This window comes from Martes martes (genome assembly GCF_963455335.1).
Source record: "Martes martes genome assembly, chromosome: 16".
In the NCBI taxonomy this organism is placed as follows: domain Eukaryota; kingdom Metazoa; phylum Chordata; class Mammalia; order Carnivora; family Mustelidae; genus Martes; species Martes martes.
Genome location: NC_137904.1, coordinates 25,171,347 through 25,193,845, shown reverse-complemented (window position 1 = coordinate 25,193,845; position 22,499 = coordinate 25,171,347). Strand labels below are relative to the sequence as shown.

The following is a 22,499-nucleotide window of genomic DNA, read 5'->3' as shown; positions in this document are numbered from 1 at the left end:
AGTATTCACTTTCTTGGGGTGCCTGGCTGGCTCAGTTGGAAGGGCAAGCAACTCTTGATCTTGGGGTTGTGAGTCTGGAGCCCCATGTTGGGTGTAGAAATTAAATAAATAAAAACTTAAAGAAAAAAGCAAGTATTCACTTTCTCATTTTCTGGGAGGTATGCTAATAAGACTTTACCAAGGCTTATCAAATTATCAAATTACCACTCTTTTATGAGTCACTTTGTTAAACGTGATATACTCAAAAAGGGCTAGAAAAATTGGAATAATATTCATTTCAATACACCTTTGTCAATCTAATTTTTTTGGAAAAATACTTTTCTGTGTTTGAAATACATTTTCTTTAAAATTTGGAGCTGCAAATTTAGCTTGTCCGATTTATGCAAAATATTGCCACATAACCTAATTGGCAAGGCCAGTTCCCAAATCAAACCAGTCAGGCAAGTCAGACTCATATTCTGCCAAAGAATCTGACCTCATTGTTAAATTCAAATAGATGTGTTAAGGGGCGCCTGGGTGGCTCAGCTGGTTAAGCTCCGACTCAGATATTGTAGTCATGGCATCAAGCCCTGAGTCGAGCTCTGTGCCCCGCGGGGAGTCTGCTTGCAACTTTCTCCCTCCCTCTGATCTGCCCGCCACCACCTCCCACCTCATGTGTGCTGTCTCTAAAATAAATAAAGTCTTAAACACACACACACTCACAAAATAGATGTGTTAATACACATCCCTGTGACACTGGGTTCTAATGTTAAGTCAGATGGGAAAGGACAAGATCCTAAATTTGTGCACTGGGTGAAATAAGGTACGACCGTCATTAACATCTACCAGTGCTTTGCTTTGCTCTTACTGGATTCCTTCAGGGATAAAGCATGTTTTGTTAGGGGCAGGAGAGGCCATAAAATAAACGTCATCCTCAGTTCCACTCCACTTTTTATTAATTCAAAACATCCAAACATAAGCCAAAACACCCCAGTTTTTAATGCCAAACTTTGTCACCAACAAAAATCTGCACGAGACAGAGGGAGTCATAAAACCTGACCTCCATGCCTTAAAAAGACTTCACTGGTACTGTGAAGAGAATAAAAAGCTACAGATTGGGAGGAAATATTTGCACATCCCATGTCTGTCAAGGGACTGATACCAAGAATGTATAAAGAACTCTCAAAACTCAACAATAAAGAAGAGAAACCATACAATTAAGAAATGAGAAGCACCTGGGTGGCTCACTCAGTTAAGTGTCTAACTTTGGCTCAGGTCAAGTTCCCAGAGTCCTTGGATTGAGCCTCATGTCAGGCTCCCTGCTCAGTGGCAAGTCTGCATGTCCCTCTCTATCTGCCCGGCTTGCGTTCTATTTCTCTCTCAAATGAATAAATAAAATCTTTGTTTGAAAAGTAAATAAATTCTTTAAAAAATGAGACATGGATACAAAGTCACTTCTCCAAAGATAAAAGGTTGGCAGGTCAGCACAGGAAAAGATGTTCAGCGTCACCAGCCACTATAGGGAAATGCAAATGAAAACCACGGGGACACCACTACAACTGGAACCATTAAATTAAGAATACTGAGAATACCCAGTGCTGGTGAAGATGCAGGGTAACTGGAACTCTCACACATTGCCAGTGGGAATGTGAAAGGGTCCAGGCCCACTCTGGAAGACAGTTTGACAGGTTGTTATAAAGTTAAACATACGCCTACCATGTGACCCAGCAGCTCCACTCCTGGATACTGTTGAGTGTACCAATAATTCATTCCTTTTTATTGTGGAGTTCTCTTCCACGGGATAAACCATGGTATACCCATACGATGCGCTATGGCTCGGCAATGATAACTGTTGATATGCGCGATGACTTAGATGAATTGCAAAGCCATTGTACTGAGTGAAAGAAGCCAATTTCAAAAATTACATTTCGAATTATTCCATTCATAGGACACCCTCAAAAATATAAATCTGGGCCGATGAAGAACAGAGCTGTGGTTGGCAGGTGGCAGGGCAAGGGGGCGAGAGGTAGCACCCAGGAGCATTTAAAGTGATGTAACCATTCTTTACTCTGATTGTGGTGGTAGTTACAGGAATCCGTATATGTATTAAAATTTATAGAACAGTACAAAATAAGTCGATTTTAGTATAGAACAATGTAAAAAAATTAAATTCATAAAGGAATATTGTCACTCCTATTTCAAATTGGCTCTCTAACTGGCATCCCAATGATTTTTATTGCCTTGGAGCAGTGTAAGGTTTAAGGTGGATAAGAGGTATGGCTTTCTTTTCTGAACAGAAGGATGTTAAAGAGAGAAGAGGTGGGAAGGAGAGCTGGTGTGCCACCTCAGACGCAGGCCCACAATTACACTTTCCTATGACGCTTGTGATTCATGCAATGCCCCCCGCCCCACACTGCCCGCTGATCTCTCTGCTTCCTTCCCACACTCTACGTTGTTGCATTGTTTTCCTAAGTCTCAAATCTGATCATGGACTCTCCTTCTTAATGCCAAGCAAGGAGCTTTGTGACTGTCTGTTTACTTCTTTCTTCCTCTCTAGATGGAGCTCACAGGTAGTGAAAAAGGCAGATGAGTACATTAACCATTAATATACAACTCAGCAGGTGTTGAAACAAACATTTTCAAGGTGCTTTAGGGGCCAGAAGAGGAAGCACGCCCATCTCCATCAGGGCTGTCAGGAAGCCTCCGGAAAGACACTCCAATAATGTTGCCTGTCCTCTGAGGGTTCCATTGGAAAACCCCATAAAAAGCAGAGACTCTATTAAATGCCCTCCCAACCCTCTCGGTCTCCACCAAAATGAAGAGAGCACACCAAATATCTTTCTGAAGGATAAAGAGTCATAGAGCAGGGACCTCGGCGGTGATCTATTTCTCTAACACTTCAGCCATTCCAGATTTCTTTCAGTTCCTCTTTCCCACTTAAGGGCCTTTGAACATTTTCTTCCCTGAGACGAGTGTTTTCCTCTTCCTGTTGACTTACCTCTAAATATCTTTAAGGTTTCCACTTCCACATCACTTTCTGGAGAGGATGGAGACCCCCCTCCCCTCAGGTGAAACCCAGGCTCCCACAACTCTCTGTGCTCCCTTTCCTGAACACTTGTGGCACTGTCCTGCCCCACAGAAGACTGGCCTTGCAGCAGCCTGTCACCTGTGGTAAGCAGGGACCAGCTGGTTCCCACCCTGTTCCCAGGGCCTGGCACAGAGCCTGGCACCTGGGAGAGCCTCAAAAGTACCTGTTGCTTCCATGGAATTTCAATAGCCAGTGCACTTTCCTCCTCCGAAAGAGAAAAACCAAGGCACATAGGTGGGAAAGTGAGGTTTCTGACCATTTCAAGTTCGCGGCAAGGCCAGAGCTGGCCGGCAGCCTGGAGAGCTCTCTGCCCTGGGTTTCAGTGGGGCTGCCTCCTTGGCTTGCTTCTTTGCTTCCAAGTAGGACGATAATCAATCTGAACATTGTTTTGTTTTTTTGTGTGTTTGCCTTTGTTTGTTTGTTTTGTATTCTCTGTGTTTTCATTTCTTCTAAAATCTGTACCAAGACGAGACTTCCCCAGGAACTGTTTTGATTCATGTAGAAAACACACTGCTTTTGAAGAGTGCAAATGGGTGTTTCTTTAATAATTTCCCCCAGCTTCCAAGTGTTTAATTTGAACACTTTTGAATCTCTAGAAAATGTGCACCAGTAAGACAACAAAGACCCATCTCTGCTTCATCTAGATCCCTCAGTTGCTAACATTTTGCACAGCGGCTTACTTTTTCTCTCTCTCTCCCTGGGTGTGTGTGTGTGTGTGTATGTGTATATACTTCCTGTCTTCCATATAGACACACACACTAAATATATATGTATATACTCTCTATATATACACGACACACAAACTTATTCTTTGTTGACCCATTTAAGAGTCAGCTGTAGACTAAAAATTATTACATTTTTACCCCTGAACACATCAGCATGTATCCACAGGCACAAGTGCAAACTCCTACACAAATACGACATAATCATCTGTCTCACTATCTGATTAGCTGACATGCATCCATTTTCAAACTTCCCCCAGTATCTCAATCATGTCCTTTATAGCTGCTTTTTTAAAAAAAATCCAGGATCCAGGGGGCACCTGGCTGGCTCAGTCGGTGGAGCATGGGTCTCTTGATCTCGGGGTCATGAGTTTGAGCCCCACGTTGGGTATAGAGATTACTGAAAAATAAAAATCTTAAAAAAAAAAAAAGGCATAAAAATCCAGGATCCAATCAAGAATCGTGAATTGCACTTTGTTGCCTCCTTCGTCTTCTTTAATGTAGAACAGTTTCCTCACTGCTTTATCTTATATCTTAGCTGTTTTATAGAACGTCCCTCCTGTGGATTTGTCTGATTACTTCTTCATGGTTCCATCCAGAATCAACTTTTTTTTCTCTTTGAGCAAACATGCCACTTGCAGGACATGGTGGGTGGCTCTCCGATGCAGTGTTTTCATTTCAGAGGTCTGGGGCCTTGAGGACATGGGCCAGATCCCCAAGACTCCCCTGAGCTGGGCTGTGGGAAGACCCAGGGGGCCAGCAGGTAAAGGCCAAAGCTTCAGTCTTGGCACAGTTCATGGCCAGCCATGGCTGCTAAACGGCGGGGCATGCCTGCTGGGCAACCAAGGCTGAGGTTAGAACTTGTCCTTCCTACCACGAGCTCCGGGTGACCAGTGGCCAGTGGGTCACCTGCTGCTGTGGCCACTCTCCGATGATGCAGCTGTCAGGGGAGCAAGAAGAGAGCTCAGATGATAACCGTGCCAGTGTAGTCCTGCTGGAGAGAAGGGACAGCAAGGGGACAGGGGCACAGTGACAGAGAACCAGAATTAAAAAACCAACCGACGTGGCGAGAGACAGAAGGGACACACACCAGCACAGAGAGAGAGAGAGAGACATGGAAACAGAGTCAGACACGCAGACCCACCGGCAGGGACAAGGAAGCGCCAGCAGATGGGCTTTACTAACAATTTTCAAGTCTGTTTCTCAAGCTCTTTGGCTTTCAGATTTTGGAAAGGGAAAAGCAGGTGTGTTTATACTGGTCTGACTCAAAGGACACAAGGGTTTCTCCTAAGGGGGCGCTGTGGGGTTTCCTCCTTGGTCCGTCCTTTTTCAAACACAGAACTTGTTCCTGGTGCCCGCAAACCAGGCCCCGGGCCAGGAGTTTCCTGCTCCCGCTCAGAACGTCTTCTCATTTTTCGCATGGCTGTCAGCAGACAGAAGCCTACTTGTTACACATCTGGGGTGAAGGGGAGGAGCAGGAGAGCAGCGGACAGAAGGGAGGATGCAGAGAAAAGAAGGGCACCAAAAATAGCCTTTCCTCTGTGAGGGGAGAGGAACCCAAGACCCCAGGAGTTGCCCAGTGGGTGTGACCATAGCTAATAATAACAGACCAGGGTTTCTCACTGTGGAGAGGGACTGGTGGGCGGCGGGTAGCTAACGGGGTGGAGCTCCCCACAGAAGAGCTGTGCATGGACAGAGAGGGCTTCCTGGCAACAACGTGCACCATCTGTACTCTTCTTTGGCAGGAAGAGAAGAAAATGTTAGAAGCACAGTCGGGAGCTGTGAGCTCAGTTTCAGGGCTCACAGCCGAACCCTGTGAGGCTCCGTTCTGCCCTCTGCCCTTGGCTGAAAGAACAAAGCCCAGGCTGCACATCTTACTGAGAAGGTTGAGGGGCGTCAAGGGGCGGGAGAGGACGTCCTGAAAACTCTCCAGCCATTCCCTCTGCTCCTTCTCGCTGGGGCAGGTGAAGATGAACCTCCGCTCGGGGGTGATGATGGTGAGGCCGGCTTTCCAGCGGTTCCCTCGGATGCCCTTGGGCAGGTCTTCATGTACTCCGTACCCCTGCTCGTTGCTCCCAAGAAAAACCTGGCCCTGTTCAAAGGCATCCTGAAGACAGAGGACACCTGGTCATCAGAGGCCACACCTGGGGCAGACAGGCTCCGGCAGCCCGGACATCCCCCCAAGCCCCATTTGAGAAAGAGGTGTTTCATGTGTGTAGTGAAGGTCTCTACTGGGGATCTCTGCTTGTGGGGACCCAGAATTTGAAAAGCTACAAAACTATAAAAGAAATCACACACGTGATCTGTTAAAAGGATACTTACTTAACATTAGGGACAGCTGACTATACACCAAGACTTCAAGTGCTTGACCTTAAGTAACTTACATAATCCTCACCGCAACCTCTGAGGAAGGCACTGTTATTAAGTCTGTTTTCCAGAGGAGGAAACTGAGGCAGAGAGAGTTAAGTGCTCTGCCCAAGGCATACCACTAAGCGGCGGGACTGAAAGTTCTAAAGCCCACAGTCCTAACCACGAGCTTCCCGGGGAGAAGTGAGCCCTGGAGACAGGAGGACGAGGAATACCCTGTTTAACTACATTGGCAGCATTTTGGATACACAGAGGATGTCCTGAATGTGGACAAGAATAATTCTATGCACAGGAGATGACTTAGAGACGGGCGAAATTGCAGGTGTGTCCCTCACCAGGTCTCTCTCACACTGTCGCTTGCCCATGGTCCCATGCTAGCACATACCCCACCTCTGTCAGGGGTCCTCTAGACTGGAGGGGGGCAGCCGTTCTTACCAGTGGGTTCTTGTAATAGAGCAGCCTCCGCTCCTGGGGATCCAAGACAAACCACCTTTTCTTGAAAGGTTCTCTCTGCTGCAAAAGAGGGAAGCTCATTGCAGGGTCAGCCAAAGGGGGCTGCAGCCGGGCGGGGGGTGGGGGAGCGTAGAGGTCAGAGAGCCAGCCTGGGCTGGGCAGAGGGAGCTGGCCAGTCCCCTCACCCTTCAGCCACCCCAGCGAGCCTCCCAGAGGCTCTGCCCACCTCTTCACTTCCTGCCGGCTGCACCCTGTGCCTCTGGGCGCTACTGTGGGTAGGAAGAGGGGCTCTTCTCTTTCTCAGGCTAAGGACAAGCAGTTTCAGAAAAAGGAAGTGGGAGAAATTAGAAGCAGTTACTGCTCAGCAGTGCTGACAGCGCTGGCCTTGAGAGGAATTCTAACCGAGGTCAGGGGAAAGGAAGCCCCTGGCGAGAACCCTTGGGGAGTGGCTGTGCCATCAACTGGTGAAGGCAGAAAACAAAATGCACAGTGCTTTGACTCATTTTTAAGCTGCCCAGAGGCTTTCTTTCTCACTGATTGCCTAACACCTTTCCCTGCAATCTTAACACCCATCCTGTCAAGATACAACACCTTAAAAAAAAAAAAAGGCAGCATTGCCTTGCTGCTGTTTTTGGAGTTTTTTTTTAGGAGGCTCCCTCTGCTTTCCCTTCCCCCCTTCCTCCCCTCACTACCACCAAGACCCTCTCCAGTCAGACTTCTGACTTGGAGTTGCGCCCCTCTTGGGATCCAGGCTGGGCGCCCCCTCGCCCCCAGCAGGAGCCGCCACCCCTCCGGACCCTCCAAGGGAGGCCCAAGAGCAGCCAGTCTTCCCTTCCTTCCCAGATCAGTGGGAATGAGCAGCAGTGGGAGTTGGGGCAGGTTTAGCAACAGAGAGCACAGGCTGAGCTGGAGGGAGGGTGTGTGTGCTGGGAAGGGGTGTGCCCATGTGTGTGCATAGGTGTGTGTTCCCAGACGAGTCACGAGTGTGTCTCTCTTGGACAGTCCTGGTAGGCCCCCAGCACAAAGCACACAGGGGTTCTGGAAAGTGCAAAAGCTGCTGCCCCCAAAAGTTCCTTTTCAACTACGGTTTCCCAGGAGTGGGGTCAGTCAGATGGAGTTAAGAGGAAGAAAGAGGAAGGAAGCTGGGGACACCTGGGTGGCTCAGTCAGTTAAGCACCTGCCTTTGGATCAGGTCATCGTCCCGGGGTCCTGGGATGGAGCTGCATGGGCTCCCTGCTCAGCAGGGAGCCTGCTTCCCCTACTTCCTCTACCCCCCTCCTCCCCTCTGCTTGCTCTCTTTCTCTCAAATAAGTAAAATCTTAAAAAAAGAAAAATAAGGAGGAAAGAAGCTGCTGGCGATGTTGTTAAAGAAGGAGGCTGCCCAAGGATCAGGAGAAGCACCTGCAGCAATCCTGGACTCCCAGACCACACACCAGCTCACCAGTCCCCATTTGGTCTTCTGCCCCAGGAACTCCCCTCCCTCCTTCTTCCCACCCCCTTGGTTCCTCACTTCCCCACTTCCCAAATTCTGCCCTACTGCCCACTGGAACCAGGGCTGTGTAAGTCCCACAGAGAGTGGTGGAAGGTACCTTTGGACCCGTCTTTTCCATGAAGCCTTGTTTGAGGTACTTCCTTGTGATGAGGGGCACGAGCTGGGGGAAGAGAGACATAACACTGAGACCCCCACTCACATGTCAAGGGTTCAAGGTTCCCCACTGAACTCGGCTGCCCAGCAAAGGGGAAGTTTGGAATGGGGAAGGATGTGTGCTCATGGCTCACAGGGTTATATTTGGAATGTGTTGGATGCAATGTTAACATTTCAACAGACGACAGCATCTCAGATGTTTGCAGAGCTCACCAGCAGAGCCGAATCATGGCTTAAGGATCCCTTCTGCAACCCGAGGAGGCAGACAGAGGCAAGGCTCTAAGGAAACCTTCCTGGTGTCAGAGGACATATTCTGAGGGTCTACGTGTGTCAGGCTCTGGGTGCAATTCTCAGTCACTCTGTGGGGTGGACATTATTATGCTCACTGGACTTCTAGAGAAACCAGGCCCCAGAGAAGTGTCTGGCGAGCTTCCCTGAGCTGTGTTGCTGGTAGGGTATACAGCTCGGCTTCACACCTCGGGCTGACAGGCACGAGACAGTACCACAGTACACTACTGGCACTCCTCCCACTCCACCATGACACTGCCATGTAGACATGCCGAGCCCTTGGATCAGGCCCCTGGCCAAGGCCTGGCCATTGCTGGCAGTTCTGACACAGGCCCACAGGAGAACCTAGCAGAGGGGGCATGTGGAGAAAGCTCTGGACTAGGTATCGGGAGACCTGGATCCCAGCTGCAGCTCTGACACCCCCCAGCTGTGTCCCTTGGTAAGACCTTGTCCCTCTCTGGGCCCATTTCCCTCTGAGTAATAAGGAGACGGGCTTATGTGATCCCCAGGACCCTTCCAGCTTGCCACCCTATGCTCAGAGACGTTTCCAGGAATGAACGCTGGCCTCCTGTGCTCGAGGGGTCAAACTGGAAAGTCTAGAGCTCCCAGGGACAGCTCAGGCCTCTGAGAGCAGAGGTGCTTGGTTCTCAGGAGTTCCAGAGCCCAGGGTAGGGGCAGAGGGGAAGTGAAGTCTGGGAAGTTGAAAGGAAGAAAATTGTGAGCCGAAAATGAAAATATAAACTCTACCACTCCTCTGTCCCCACAATACATGCTGTAGGCCCTCTCCTTTTTTTGGAAGGAAGAGTCCTAAACTGCGCAAGAGTCTGACCCTGAGTCAGGGCTGTGCACTCTCGGCCTAGGGAAGCAACCGGAAGAGGGGAGATCATGTGGATGGGGTGCTGCTCGCTATATCCCAGCAGCTGTGGCTCCCTCAAGTCTCAAGCAGCCCTGGAAAGTGGTGTTGTCCCCATGGTGACCGATGACTGAACCAAGGCTCAGAGCGGTAAGGTGAAGTGCCCCAGGTAATATGTCAGCTTCTCTGACTTTGGAGGCCACCCCTTTCTTAGTCTGGGACCACCCCCCACACTGGAACTTCCCGGATGTGTAGCCTCCGGATCCCCAACCTTGAGCCAGGTCCAGGTGACTGTCCAGAACCTCAGGCCATCCCTAACCACAGAGGGGAGGAACGGCAGCAAAGAGACGGGGGTGGGGAGGAGACCCACGGTGGATGAGGGGAGGCAAGAGGACACTGAGGAGTTGGCCAAAGACCAATGTCCTCTGCAGAGGTCAGCAAAGTTGGAGTGCAAGCCCAGATGACTAAGGCTAGGAGTCCATTCTCCAACCTCTCCAGTCAGCACTCGACAGGCACAGCGCCCCACCCGCGGAGCATGCACTGGCTCAAGCTGGGTGCTGACTCTGCAGACCCAGGGGGTCCACCGCAGGTCTGACTGTGGTCGCCATCAGTGGGGCCATCTCTGTGCACTGCCAGGACTGGAGCAGACGCCCATTCCCAAAACTCAGCTCCCTGCAAACCTTGGAATTAAGGAGCATTAAGGCTTTCAAGGAGGGTCTAACGGTTTGGAATAAGAAAGTCCTGGGATTAATAGGGTGTCTCTGCCCCACCATCATTTACAAAAATCCTCCTGGAGCAGGGCCTGAAGCAGACCCCAAACCATAGCACCTCCGAGCTGGCAGGGACCCTGATAATGACCCAGACCCACCACTATCACACAGATGTGGAAACAGATGCTCCGAGATGTGATGTGACCTGCAGCGGTCAGTGAGTTAGCAACAGAGCACCCACGAGAGCCCAAGCCTCTGGGCTTGAGGCAGCAGCCTGTACCCCCCACACCTGAGAGACGTAGATGGGGGCCCCACGTGTCCAAGGACAACCATAATGAAGTTCCTGGGCTCACCATTACCTTGGCCACAGAAGGAGGACTGTTCCTGTTAGAGCTGTAATGGAGAAGATCCCATTGCCTTCCCGAGACCAGAATACAAAAGGGCAAAGGGAGGACATTAGAGTGGGAGGTGCGCCCTCTGGCATTCACTTGACCTTCCTGGGACTCAGTTTCTCATCAGTAAAATGGGAATAATCACCTCACCTAACTGGCTGTTACGGGGATTACTAGATAAAAGATAAAATGGGCTCAAAAGCATGCTGTAAGCAGTTCATTAGGGATCATTTGTACATTTCAGTGGGAGAAGGGGTCAAAAAGAGATGCCTAAATCCTGAGCCCCTTGACAATGGGGATGGTGGATATGCATCCCAAAGGGGACAGCCTTACCTACATTTCTGAGGCTGCCTTGCCATGTGTGAGGCCATAATCTGCTGAAGAAAGCCTTTGGTTTCCCTCGGAGGTATCCAACCCCAAATCTCAAGGTCTTATCCACAAAGCTAGTCTGGCCTCTGAGTATCTCTGAGGTCAGCAGACAAGGAGAGGAGGTGGCAGGGAGGAGACTCGGAAGTCGGGGTCCATGGGGCTCCTGAGTTGCTCAGTCAGTTCAGCATCCGCATCTCGGCTTCTGCTCAAGTCATGATCTCAGGGTGATGAGATTGAGCCCTGCATCAGGTTCTGCACTCAGCGGGGAGTCTGCTTCTCTCTTCCTCTTCCCCTCCCTCTGCTCACGCTTTCTCTCTCTCTCTCAAATAAGTAAATAAATCTTAAAAAAAAAAAATAGAAGAAGTTGGGGTCCACATTTAGCTCACCTCAGACTCAGGGAGCTCAGGAAAGGCTGTTTTTAGGTACTGCAGACGGGCTGCACGCAGGGCATTGAACCAGTCCACTATCTCCTGTGGAGAAAAATGAGAACAAACAGCCTGTGAGATGGAGTACTGGGGGAATCGAGTTTGGAGGCAGGAGGCTAGCTGGGTCAGCACATCTACCCCAGCCCCTGGTTTTGCTCAGGGACTGTGTGCTGATCACAAGCATCTGGGAGGACAATGCCAGAGCCTGGGGGGCTCACTGGAGGAGGGAAGCCACTGATAGAGAGATGTCCAGAGCCATGGAGGAAAGACAAAGGTGAACTGCACTAGAGTTCTGTAATGACCTTGGGCCGTGCTTGGGGTGGTGGTGGTGCTGAGATCCTGCATTCCTGACAAGCTCTCTGTGTCCCACTGACATGCTCGTCAGTGGGACACAGCCGGAGGAGCAAGGATCCTCAGATGTCAAAGACCACCTCTCAAGTGTGGTGCACCTGCAGATTCCCCACCAATGAGGATGCTAGTCACCTGGAGTGCAACTTGGGCCAAAGCTGGCTTGGACTTGCTTGTGTCATTCTGGGGGAGTGTGTCATTGGCGGTGTGGGCCACTGTTATCCCTGGTGAACCACTGGTCTAGCAGGCTCAGCCTTGGCTCTACTACCCTGCAATGGGGCCTCCCAACAGCTTCCAGAGTGATCTTTTTTTTTTTCCCCAGAGTGATTTTCTTTTTTAACTTATTATTATTATTATTTTAAATTTATTTTCTTATTATTTATTTGTCAGAGAGAGAAAGAGCACAAGCAGGGGGAGCGGCAGGCAGAGGGAGAAGCAGACTCCCCACTGAGCAAGGAGCCCGATGCAGGACTCGATCCTAGGACCCCGCAATCATGACCTGAGCCGAAGGTAGTCGCTTAACCGACTGAGCCACCCAAGTGCCCCCCCACAGAGTGATTTTTTTTTTTAAGATTTTATTTATTTATTTGACAGAGATCACAAGTAGGCAGAGAGGCAGGCAGAGAGAGAGGAGGAAGCAGGCTCCCTGCTGAGCAGAGAGCCCAATTTGGGGCTCCATCCCAGGACCCTGAGACCATGACCTGAGCCGAAGGCAGAGGCTTTAACCCACTGAGCCACCCAGAAGCCCCTGATTTCTTAATTGAAAATCTAACTAAGTCTGGCTTAGAGTCCTCTCTGCTACCCCCAGGTGAAAAGTCTAAGTTCCCTAGTATGACTACTTCACCCCCTGAGCTCCGTAGATACAAGAGCATTTGCACATCTCCCTTCAGCTCAGGTCATGGTCCAGGGCCCTGGGATTGAGTCCCTGCAACAGGCTCCCTGCTCAGTGTGGAGTCTGCTTCTCCCTCTTCCCCTCCCTCTGCTGGTTCTCTGTCTCAAAATAAATAAAATCTTAAAAACAAAAACAAACCCAAAACATTTGCAATCCTCCCAATATATTTCACTCCGCCTTGTACACTCTGCTTCACCCACCTCTCTTCCCTCACCCCACACATAGCTTTGGCCTAGAACATTCTACTTATTCTGAAGTTCAATTTAGTTGTGGATTTTTGCTCAGCCCGAGCCTAGCTTCTATGAGAACCGCCCCAGCCTCGCTCACACACTCACCGTTCACCCACAACTGCAGCCACATTTGCTGCTAGGACCCGCCCCTTCTTGGCCACAGCAAGTAGGTCAGGGCTGGACCAATGCAGAGGCTAGACCAGGCTTCTTAGGTCCTCTCTCCCGAGAATTTGGAATTGGGAAGCTGAGAAAGAGTGGCTCAAATGGCCCAACTGCTGCCCTCTGATGTAATATGGTGATTGAGAAATTCATTTGAATATGGTTTTCCAGGAATGCAACAGAATGACCCTCTCACCAGCAGAGCTGCTCTGGCCCTAGTATTCCAGAGTGGCGAGCTCTCTTGTCCCAGGTGTTAATAACCTTTCCAGGTCCCAGGCACTGAAGGAATGGGGCCATCCCAGAAAAGACTCACCCAGACCTTCACTTTGGTCACTCACAGGTGAAGCTGGGGCCAAATCCAACCTGCATACAGATTGATTTGTTTCCTGAAGTTCTGTTTGTTTCAATCCTCTATACAGGTTTTCCTGCTTTAAAGCCTTATAGCTGTCTACTTCACTTTTTTTTTTTTAGAAAAAGACTGATTTATTTATTTGACAGAGAGAGAGAAAGCATAAGCAAGGGAGCAAGAGGCGGAGGGAGAGGGAGAAGCAGACTCCCTGCTGAGCAGAAAGCTTGATTTAAGGACCCTGGATCATTACCTGACCCCTTGTCCACTTCACTTTCAAAAGAGGGACGTGGCTCCTGCAGGCATGAGTAGCCCCCACTTGTGCCTATCTAACAGAGAAGCTGGAGCATTGAGGGAAAGAGAAGGGCCAGACCCAGGTTGTCAGGTGCTCCACAGCTGGGCAAATGGGAGGAGCCACCCTAAGTATCAGAGAGATGTTGGGCACCTCAGCGAAAGCCCTCATATAGTGACAGGAACAGAGGGGTGATCAATGTCCAATGTGGACATGGGGCAACAGCAAGGAGCCCACCATGGACCAAGAACCAGGGATCTCCTCCATGTCTCCCAGTCCCTAGATTCTGGAAGTCAAGAATGACTGATCATAGATTTCTTGCCACTTTGAGGAATGAGGGTCCTTGAATTTAGAGAAATAAATAAGTACAACATTTACTTGCACCTCTGGTGCTACAGAACAATGTTAGAGAGTGCTCTCTCATTCTCTCCCACACACCCCCCCCTTCACAGTTCCTGACTCTAATCTTTCAGGAGGCCCAGTCATATTTGTTTCTCTTAAACAAACAAACTCCTGTATATTTCCCATTCACGCCCCCCTTTAAGCTGGTTTAAGCATCCTCTTTTTCAACATATTCACATAATTTTTAAATAGAAACTCTTTCTTGTGGCTGCTCCCTGCCACTTACACATCTCCTGTGTGTCCCCAGCATGACGCACACCCCATCACACAGTACAGCAAGAGAGCATGAGGCAGCAGAGGAGGGAGAGGGTGAAGTCAGCCCCTGGCTCAGCAGGGAGCCTGACATGGGGCTCCATCCCAAGACCCTGGGATCACGACCTGGGATCACGACCTGAGCCGACTGAGCCACCAATTAGCCCCTAATTAGCAGAGGTTAGTTTGAAATGTACCTCACTGTAATGAAATCCTTTCACATTCATGGTTTATGGTCATTCACCCTCAAAACCCCTCTGGGCAGGGGGTATTCTAATTCACAAACAAGCAGATGGAGGAAGGGAAGGGACTTGGCCCAGTAACACAGCTCAGAGTGGCAGAACCAGGGCTCCAGTTTCTGATTCCAAACCCTCATCCTTCAGACTCCACCACCAGGAACTCTGCCCAGACTCTGCCAGCATCCCAGTGCTGGGGCCCCTTGGGAAGATCTCGTCCTCCTCTCGGGTTCCTGGCTCCTGCTGCCAAGGAGTCTCCCTCGGCTAGAGGCACATGGGCAGGAGGGAGGAGTAAAAGGGTTATAGGACTCAGGAACCATAGTCTGGGAGACCCTGAGCAAGTTACTTAACAGGCCCGGGGCTCAATAACATAGGGTTAAGACATCTCCAGGACTGTTCTGAGGATTAAGAAATGATGAACAGCAGGGTGCCTGGGTGGCTCAGTCACTGAAGTGTCTGCCTTGATTTTAGCTCAGGTCATGACCTCAGGGTCATGGGTTCGAGCTCTGCACTGGACTCCACACTCAGTGTGGAGTCTGCTTGTCCCTCTTCCTCTTCCTCTGCTCCTCCCCAACTCTTGTGCTCTCTATCTCAAATGAATGAATGAATAAATAAAATCTAAAAAAAAAAAAAAAGGAAAGAAAAAAGAAATGATGTGATTGTCAAGAACAGTGCCTCGCACAGAATTAATAGGCACTCAAAAATGTCTACCCTCACCTCTACCCCTCCCCACCTCCACTTGGCATCTGTGTTCCTTGCTCAGTCGGGAGACTGCTCCTCCTGACCTAGCTTACTCTGTTGGACCTGTATTATTGGCCTGCTCTTCTCTGGCAGAGCTGATATCTTAAATTTCAATGTGCTGAAGGCTCACTGGGAGCTCCTGTGAAAATGCATCTCTAATTCAGTAGGTTCACCTGGGCCTGAGACTGCATTTCTAATAAGCTCCCAGGGGATGCTAATGCTGTGGGTGCAGGACCACATGCGGAGAAGCAAGGCCCTAGAGTTCAAGGTTGCCGCATCTTCCATCCACCCCTGCTCACATGTGCAGAATCTCCACCCTACCTGGATTTGTCACTCTGGGGCTAGCCCCTCCTGCTAATGGGACTCCCCTCGTGGCCTGTGCACAGGCCACACACACCCATGTTGCCTGCCAGGTTTTTCTCCTTGATTTCACTCTGCGTTGCTCCTACAGCTGTCTCGGCCGGGAAAGGGACAAGAGATGAGGCCAACAGCAGCAGTGCTCCTCAAGTGGCCACAGAACCAGGGAGCTGGCAAGGCAGGCCTGCAGAGTCCTGGGGTGCGGGTGGGGCCGGGGTGCCAACACCAGTCATCTCACCTTCCCACTCTCGTGGTACACGAAGAGGTTCCTGACGTGGCCCTCTTTCCTGTAGGTGATCTGCAGTCCATGGGGGTTCCCTATCTTCTCTGTCTCAAAGGTGGCATTCAAGTCCTTGATGCTGATGACAGCTTTGGGGCCTTTACCCTGAAAGAGAGGATGCGGGTGACTTCTCATCACCTTCACCCAGATCTAAGTACACATGGATAACCAGTTTGTAGCATTGCATGGCTCTTGAATGTTCCTGCTCTAATACTCAGATGCGCCAATGTTCTACTGCTCTCCTGTGTTTTGGCCATCCTGCCATTCCCACTTGACCAGATTGGCTTCTCCGAGCTGGGAGGGGGCTTGGAAAGGCCTGAACTTAGGACTTTTCAAACTTTTTAGCCACAGAAACTTTTCAGAAGCAAATCATCTATGGAAGCAAACAAATAAAATAAAATAGATAAACAGATAAAAGCAGGTATGGGGGCCTTGGGGAGCTCCCTCCCATGCTCTACTCTGTTGGCAGGGGTCTGGAACACGGGTTAAGCACTAACCCATACTAAGCAAGGAAGGGAAAAGATTGTTTTCCTTTGTAATTGATAAGAGAGAAAAATGGTACAAATACTCTAGACTTGGGGCAGCCATTAATCACATGTAGCTATTGAAATTAAAATTTAATAAAAATGAGAGTTCAGTTGCTTAGGGCACACCTGGCTGGCTCAGTCAATAGTGCATGTGACTCCCAATTTCAGGATCATGAGTTCAAGCCCCACAGTGGGCCCAGAGCTTAGTTAAAAAAAAAAAAATTAGAGAAAAATAAAAAAACTTCATTTTCCTATGCTTAGTCCCACTTCAAGTGCTAGGCCACCTGGGGCTAGGGTATCAGACAAGGCAGACATAGAACATTTTCATCACTGAACAAAGTTCTATTTGGTAGTCTTCTCTAGAGGGAAATTTGGTCATATTTATTAAAATGTTGAGTATTTCGCCTTAACTCACAGTTTCACATCTGCAAATCTATCGCCAGGAAATGCATTACTGTGCAAACATGTATGTCAAAAGATGCTTGTTGCCGTGTTTTTTAGAACAGTAGTAGTAGTAGTAGTAGAAGAAGAAGAAGAAGAAAAAGGAGGAGAAGGAAGAGAAGCAGGAAGAGAAACTATTATAATATATAATAATATATTATTAATATATAAAATATATATTATATATAATAAAATATATTATTAATATATTGAAAATATATAAAACTATATAATAATATATAACTACTATATGTGTGTGTATATATATACACACACATCAGGGACAATGGGTTAAATAAATAAATAATGGTATATGAAATATCACAGAATTTTTTATAGGATAATTTAGATCAATATTAGGGTTGTTTTTTTTTTTTTTTTTTTTTTTAAGATTTTATTTATTTATTTGACAGAGAGAGATCACAGTAGACAGAGGGGCAGGCAGAGAGAGGGAGAGGGAAGCAGGCTCCCTGCTTGAGCAGAGAGCCCGATGCGGGACTCGATCCCAGGACCCTGAGATCATGACCTGAGCCGAAGGCAGCGGCTTAACCCACTGAGCCACCCAGGCGCCCCAGGGTTGTTTTTTTTTTTAATTTCTTTTCAGTGTAACAGAATTCATTGTTTTTGCACCACACCCAGTGCTCCATGCAATACATGCCCTCCCCAATACCCACCACCTGGTTCCCCCAACCTCCCACTCCTTGCCCCTTCAAAACCCTCAGGTTGTTTTTCAGTGTCCATAGTCTCTCATGGTTCATCTCCCCCTCCAATTTCCCTCAACTCACTTCTCCTCTCCATCTCCCCATGTCCTCCATGTTATTTGTTATGCTCCACAAATAAGCGAAACCATATGATAATTGGCTCTCTCTGCTTGACTTATTTCACTCAGCATAATCTCTTCCAGTCCTGTCCATGTTGCTACATAAGTTGGGTATTCATCCTTTCTGATGGAGGCATAATACTCCATAGTGTATATGGACCACATCTTCCTTATCCATTCATCCATTGAAGGGCATCTTGGTTCTTTCCACAGTTTGGCGACCGTGGCCATTGCTGCTATAAACATTGGGGTACAGATGGCCCTTCTTTTCACTACATCTGTATCTCTGGGGTAAATACCCAGTAATGCAATTGCAGGGTAATGGGGAAGCTCTATTTTTAATTTCTAGTTATTTTTTTAAAAGATTTGATTTATTTATTTGACTGAGAGAGAGACAGCGAGAGAGGGAACACAAGTAGGGGCAGTGGGAGAGGGAGAAGCAGGTTTCTCACCGAGCAGGGGGCCTGATGCAGGGCTTGATCCCAGGACCCAGGGATCATGACCTGAGCCACAGGCAGATACCCAATGACCGAGCCACCCAGGCGCCCCTAGGTCAATATTACTTATATGAAAAAATATCCATGAAATCCATGGGTAGAAATACCAAGTCCCAGAACAGGATGTATAGTAGGAACCTACTAATACAAAAAATTACACATACATACTTGCAGAAGTATATATACATATATATAAAATGTATGTCAGTTTGAACATGCATAAAAATATAGACATGTTAGAGGCGCCTGGGTGGCTCAGTTGTTAAGTGTCTGCCTTTGGCTCAGGTCATGATCCCTGAGTCCTGGTATCAAGCCCTGCATCAGGCTCCCTGCTCACCGGGAAGCCTGCTGCTCCCTCTACCACTTTCCCTGCTTGTGTTCCCTCTCTCGCTGTGTCTCTCTCTGTCAAATAAATAAATAAAATACTTTTAAAAAATATAGACATGTTTATACTAATACTCTTCTTAAAGGGCTACTGGAAGACTTTCCTTTTTAAATATTTACCATGAGAAATACTAGAAACACAAAAGAATGTCTAATTTTGCCACTATTCTTCCTAACTTTTTCTAAAAGAAATATGATTTTACTAATAAAGGCAAAATCCCTTTCACTAATATTCATTCTATCCCATTCTCCTGTACTCCCCCCAACCAGGCAATCACTGTTTTGTGTCTGATTATTCTTCTAGCTCACTTTTTATACTTCTATGCACATATATGTATCTAGGAACAATATACAGTATTGATTTCTGTGGTTTCCATTTACATAAATGGTATCATCCTATATGTATCATTCTAGATCTTGCTGTTGTCACTCAACATTACATTTGTGAGTTCTGTTCATGTTGAGATACACCAACCTGGCTGGCTCTTGTGAATGACCACACCAAAGGTTATCTCTATTTTCCTGTTCAAGACACTGAGATTATTTTGATTTTTGCAATCAGAAGTGATGCTACAGTCAGGCTGTGTCCATGGTACACATATGGGAGTGTTTCTCCAAGTCACAGTATATATTTAGGAGTGGAATTGCTAGATCACACAGGTATACATCTTCAGTGTACAGGAAACTGCCAAATTATTCCACTGAATGGCTCTCCATAGCAGCTGAACCATTATTTACTTCAATACTGAATACTGAATAATGGAAATGAGTCACAGAGGAGATCCCCTTTCCCTATGGCCTCACCCACACCTGACTGGCAGATTTAAGTTTTTTGCCAATATGATGGGTATGAAATTGAACGTCATTCTTAACATTCATTTCATCAACTTTGTTGAGGTATAATTTATAAATAATAAATGGCACTCATTTTAAGAGTACAGCATGGTTTTTGACAAATGGATACACCCATGGAGGCATCACCGCAATCACTGGGGCACGAGGGTGTCTCAGTCAGTTTAGCTTCCGACTCTTAGTTTCAGCTCAGGTCATGAACTTGGAGTCATGGGATCTAGCCCCACACTGGGCTTTGTGCTTAGTGCTGAGTCTGCTTCTCCCTCTCTCTGCTCCTGCCTCTGCTTACTCTCTCTCTCTCTCAAATAAATAAATAAAATCTTAAAAAAAAAAAAAAAAGACTACTACCTCAAGAGTTTCCTCCGACTCCCTGGGGGTCATTTTCCATGTCCCCCCCGCCAACCCTAGATAATCACTTATCTCCTTTCTGTAGATATGAAGTGTTTTAGCCTGTTTTAGAACTTCGCATAAATGGAATTATATAGTACATACTCTTGAATAAAGCTTCTTTTGCTCAGAATAATTTATTTTAAATTCATCTACATTGTTGCATTTATTACTAGCTTGTCCCTTTTTATTACTGAGTAATATTACTAAGTAATATTCCTTCTACAGATATACTACAATTTGTTCATTCAGCTGTGGATGGACATTTGGGTTCTTTTCACATTCTGGTGGTTTTTTTTTTTTTAAGATTTTTATTTATTTATTTGACAGACAGAGATCACAAGTAGGCAGAGAGGCAGGCAGAGAGAGAGGGAGAAGCAGGCTCCCCGCTGAGCAGAGAGCCCAACGTGGGGCTCGATCCCAGGACCCTGAGATCATGACCTGAGCTGAAGGCAGAGGCTTTAACTCACTGAGCCAACCAGGCACCCCTGGTGGTTTTTTTTTTTTAAATGAATAAAGCATCTATGAATATTCGCATCAAATATTTTTGTGGACATATGTTTTTGTTCCTCTTTGGTAAATGGCTAGGAGTGCAATGGCTGGGTTATACTGTTAAGTATATATCTACCTTTATTACAAACTGCCAAATGGTTTTCCCAAGTGGTTGTATTGCTTTACAATCCCACCAAGCAACATATGGGAGTTCCAGTTTCTCCACATCCTTTACAAGGAATTGTCAGCCTTTTTAATTCCAGCCATTCTGGTGAGTGGGTGGTATATCCCGTAGGGCTTTAATTTGCATTTTCCTGACTGCCAGAGAGATGAAGCATCTCTTCTTCTATCTATCAGGCATTTTGATTTCCTTTTCTGTGAACTGCCAGTCTATTTTCTTTGCCTATTTTTCCAGAAGACCGTCTTTTTCTTTTTGCTTTGTAGAGTTTTTAAGAAAACCTGTTCTGGGTATTATTATTTTATTATGTTGAGGTGAATCTTCCTTTCTTTAGCCTTACTTTTTTGTATTACCCAAAATTTTTACATAAAAATGCATTACCTTTACAACCTAAAAAAGTTCCCTCTTGGGAAAGAAATTTAAAAGTAACAAAAGCCACTCGTTCCATTTTTAGACTGGTTTAGACTGAACTGGCTTAGGACTGAGAAACAGATGGACCCTGGTGAACCAAGGATGAGACTCTCCTGGAGGCCAGCTCCTAGTAGCCGCTGGGGTACTGCGTCTGCTCCTAACTCTGCCGAAGCCCTTTCTCTGCCTGTCTTTTGGACCTGCAACATTTTTCAGTGCTTTAAATTGAAGGCTGAGAAGAAACCCCTAATTCTCACTTGGAGGGGTAGTACTCTTCTCTCCCCATCATTTTTCACGTGGTCCCAGGCTGCAGTCACACTGCAGTCACCTGCTAGCCTTGCTGTGGTCTATCTAGGAAAGCAACAGGGGGAATGTGAAACGCAATCAGTCAGTCAGTCAGTCCACCTGAAGGAAATGGAGGCAGGTGATGGCTAATGTGCTCAGAGCTTGTCCTTTTCTGACTTTGTTGGCCGCTCCTTCACATTCTTTCCTGGAAACGTCTCATTTTTCTGCCCTCTAAATACTGGAATGTCTCAGGATTCAGTGTGGGAAATAATCTGAAAATAATCTCCTTGCCTCCCCAAATGTACATGCCATGATACCCATAAAGAGGGGAAGTCTGTATCTGCTCCCCTTGAATCAGTGCTGGCTGTTGGAGTTGCTTTGATCAACAGAAGGTAGTTCCTCTTTTTTTTTTTTTTTTTTTTAAGATTCTATCTATTTATTTGACAGAGAGAGAGATCACAAGTAGGCAGAGAGGCAGGCAGAGAGAGAGAGAGAGGAGGAAGCAGGCTCCCTTCTGAGCAGAGAGCCCGATGCAGGGCTCAATCCCAGGACCCTGAGATCATGACCTGAGCTGAAGGCAGAGGCTTAACCCACTGAGCCACCCAGGAACCCCAGAACATAGTTCCTGACCTAGTGCTGAAGAGGCCTACAGCATTGCCCTTTGCTCAGGGGAGGCCAGTTGCCATGCTGCAAAGAAGCTCAAGCCAGACTCATGAATAAGGAGCAAGCACATGGAGAGACAGAGGCTTCCTAAAGGAGCCAAGGCTCCAGACTTAGGAGTGAAGGCTTCCTGGGCCTTCTTGCTCAGCCCAACCACCAGCTCAGGGCGTCAGGGTGCGTGACCTGGCTGATGCTACATGGGGTACACTGCAGCAGCCAAGGCCTGCCCAAACTCCTGAACCCCGAGATTGAGAAAAATAATAAACTGATGTTTTCAGCCACTAAGTTGTATGGTGGTTTGTCATTCAGGAACAAGTAACGAAAATACTCAGTCCTAGGATTTCTGCTTTTGCTCCTTTCTGCACGTGACAACCTCCCCACAAGAACACGCTCCTTGTGAAGGAGGACTTCCTGCACTCATCCCCAGAAGAGAAGAGAAAAAGCACAAGGAACAGCACCTGGTGCAGAGCCCCAACACCTACTTCATGGACGTGAAGTGGCCAGGATGCTACAAAACCACCATGTTCCTTAGCCAGGCACAAACAATAGTTTTGTGTGCGGACTGCTCCACTGTCCTCTGCCAGCCCACAAGATGAAAAGCAAGGCTTGCAGAAGGATGCTCCTTCAGACAGGAGTGGCACTAAAAGCACCCTGAATCAAGATGAGTGGGAAACAGGGATGCCTGGGTGGCTCAGTTGGAAAAGCGTCTGCCTTCGGCTCAGGTCATGATCCCAGGGTCCTG

General features: G+C 47.6%; 1 protein-coding gene across 2 annotated transcripts in view; it reads right to left on the bottom strand.

The window, feature by feature from the left end:
- Positions 1–2,028: 2,028 nt before the first annotated feature.
- The window catches only part of ADAP2 (ArfGAP with dual PH domains 2), a gene marked incomplete at both ends in the record, with an annotated part of 31,738 nt that continues 11,267 nt past the window's right edge, over positions 2,029–22,499 (bottom strand). Inside the window, 6 exons of one of the 2 annotated variants that reach the window (XM_080826819.1) lie at positions 2,029–4,729; positions 5,668–5,896; positions 6,592–6,669; positions 8,199–8,261; positions 11,253–11,336; positions 15,785–15,931. In XM_080826819.1, the coding sequence (XP_080682945.1) occupies positions 4,695–4,729; positions 5,668–5,896; positions 6,592–6,669; positions 8,199–8,261; positions 11,253–11,336; positions 15,785–15,931 (636 nt within the window). Of the gene's footprint in view, positions 4,781–5,667; positions 5,897–6,591; positions 6,670–8,198; positions 8,262–11,252; positions 11,337–15,784; positions 15,932–22,499 lie in introns of both variants that reach the window. The other variant, XM_080826818.1, reaches the window with a different exon arrangement.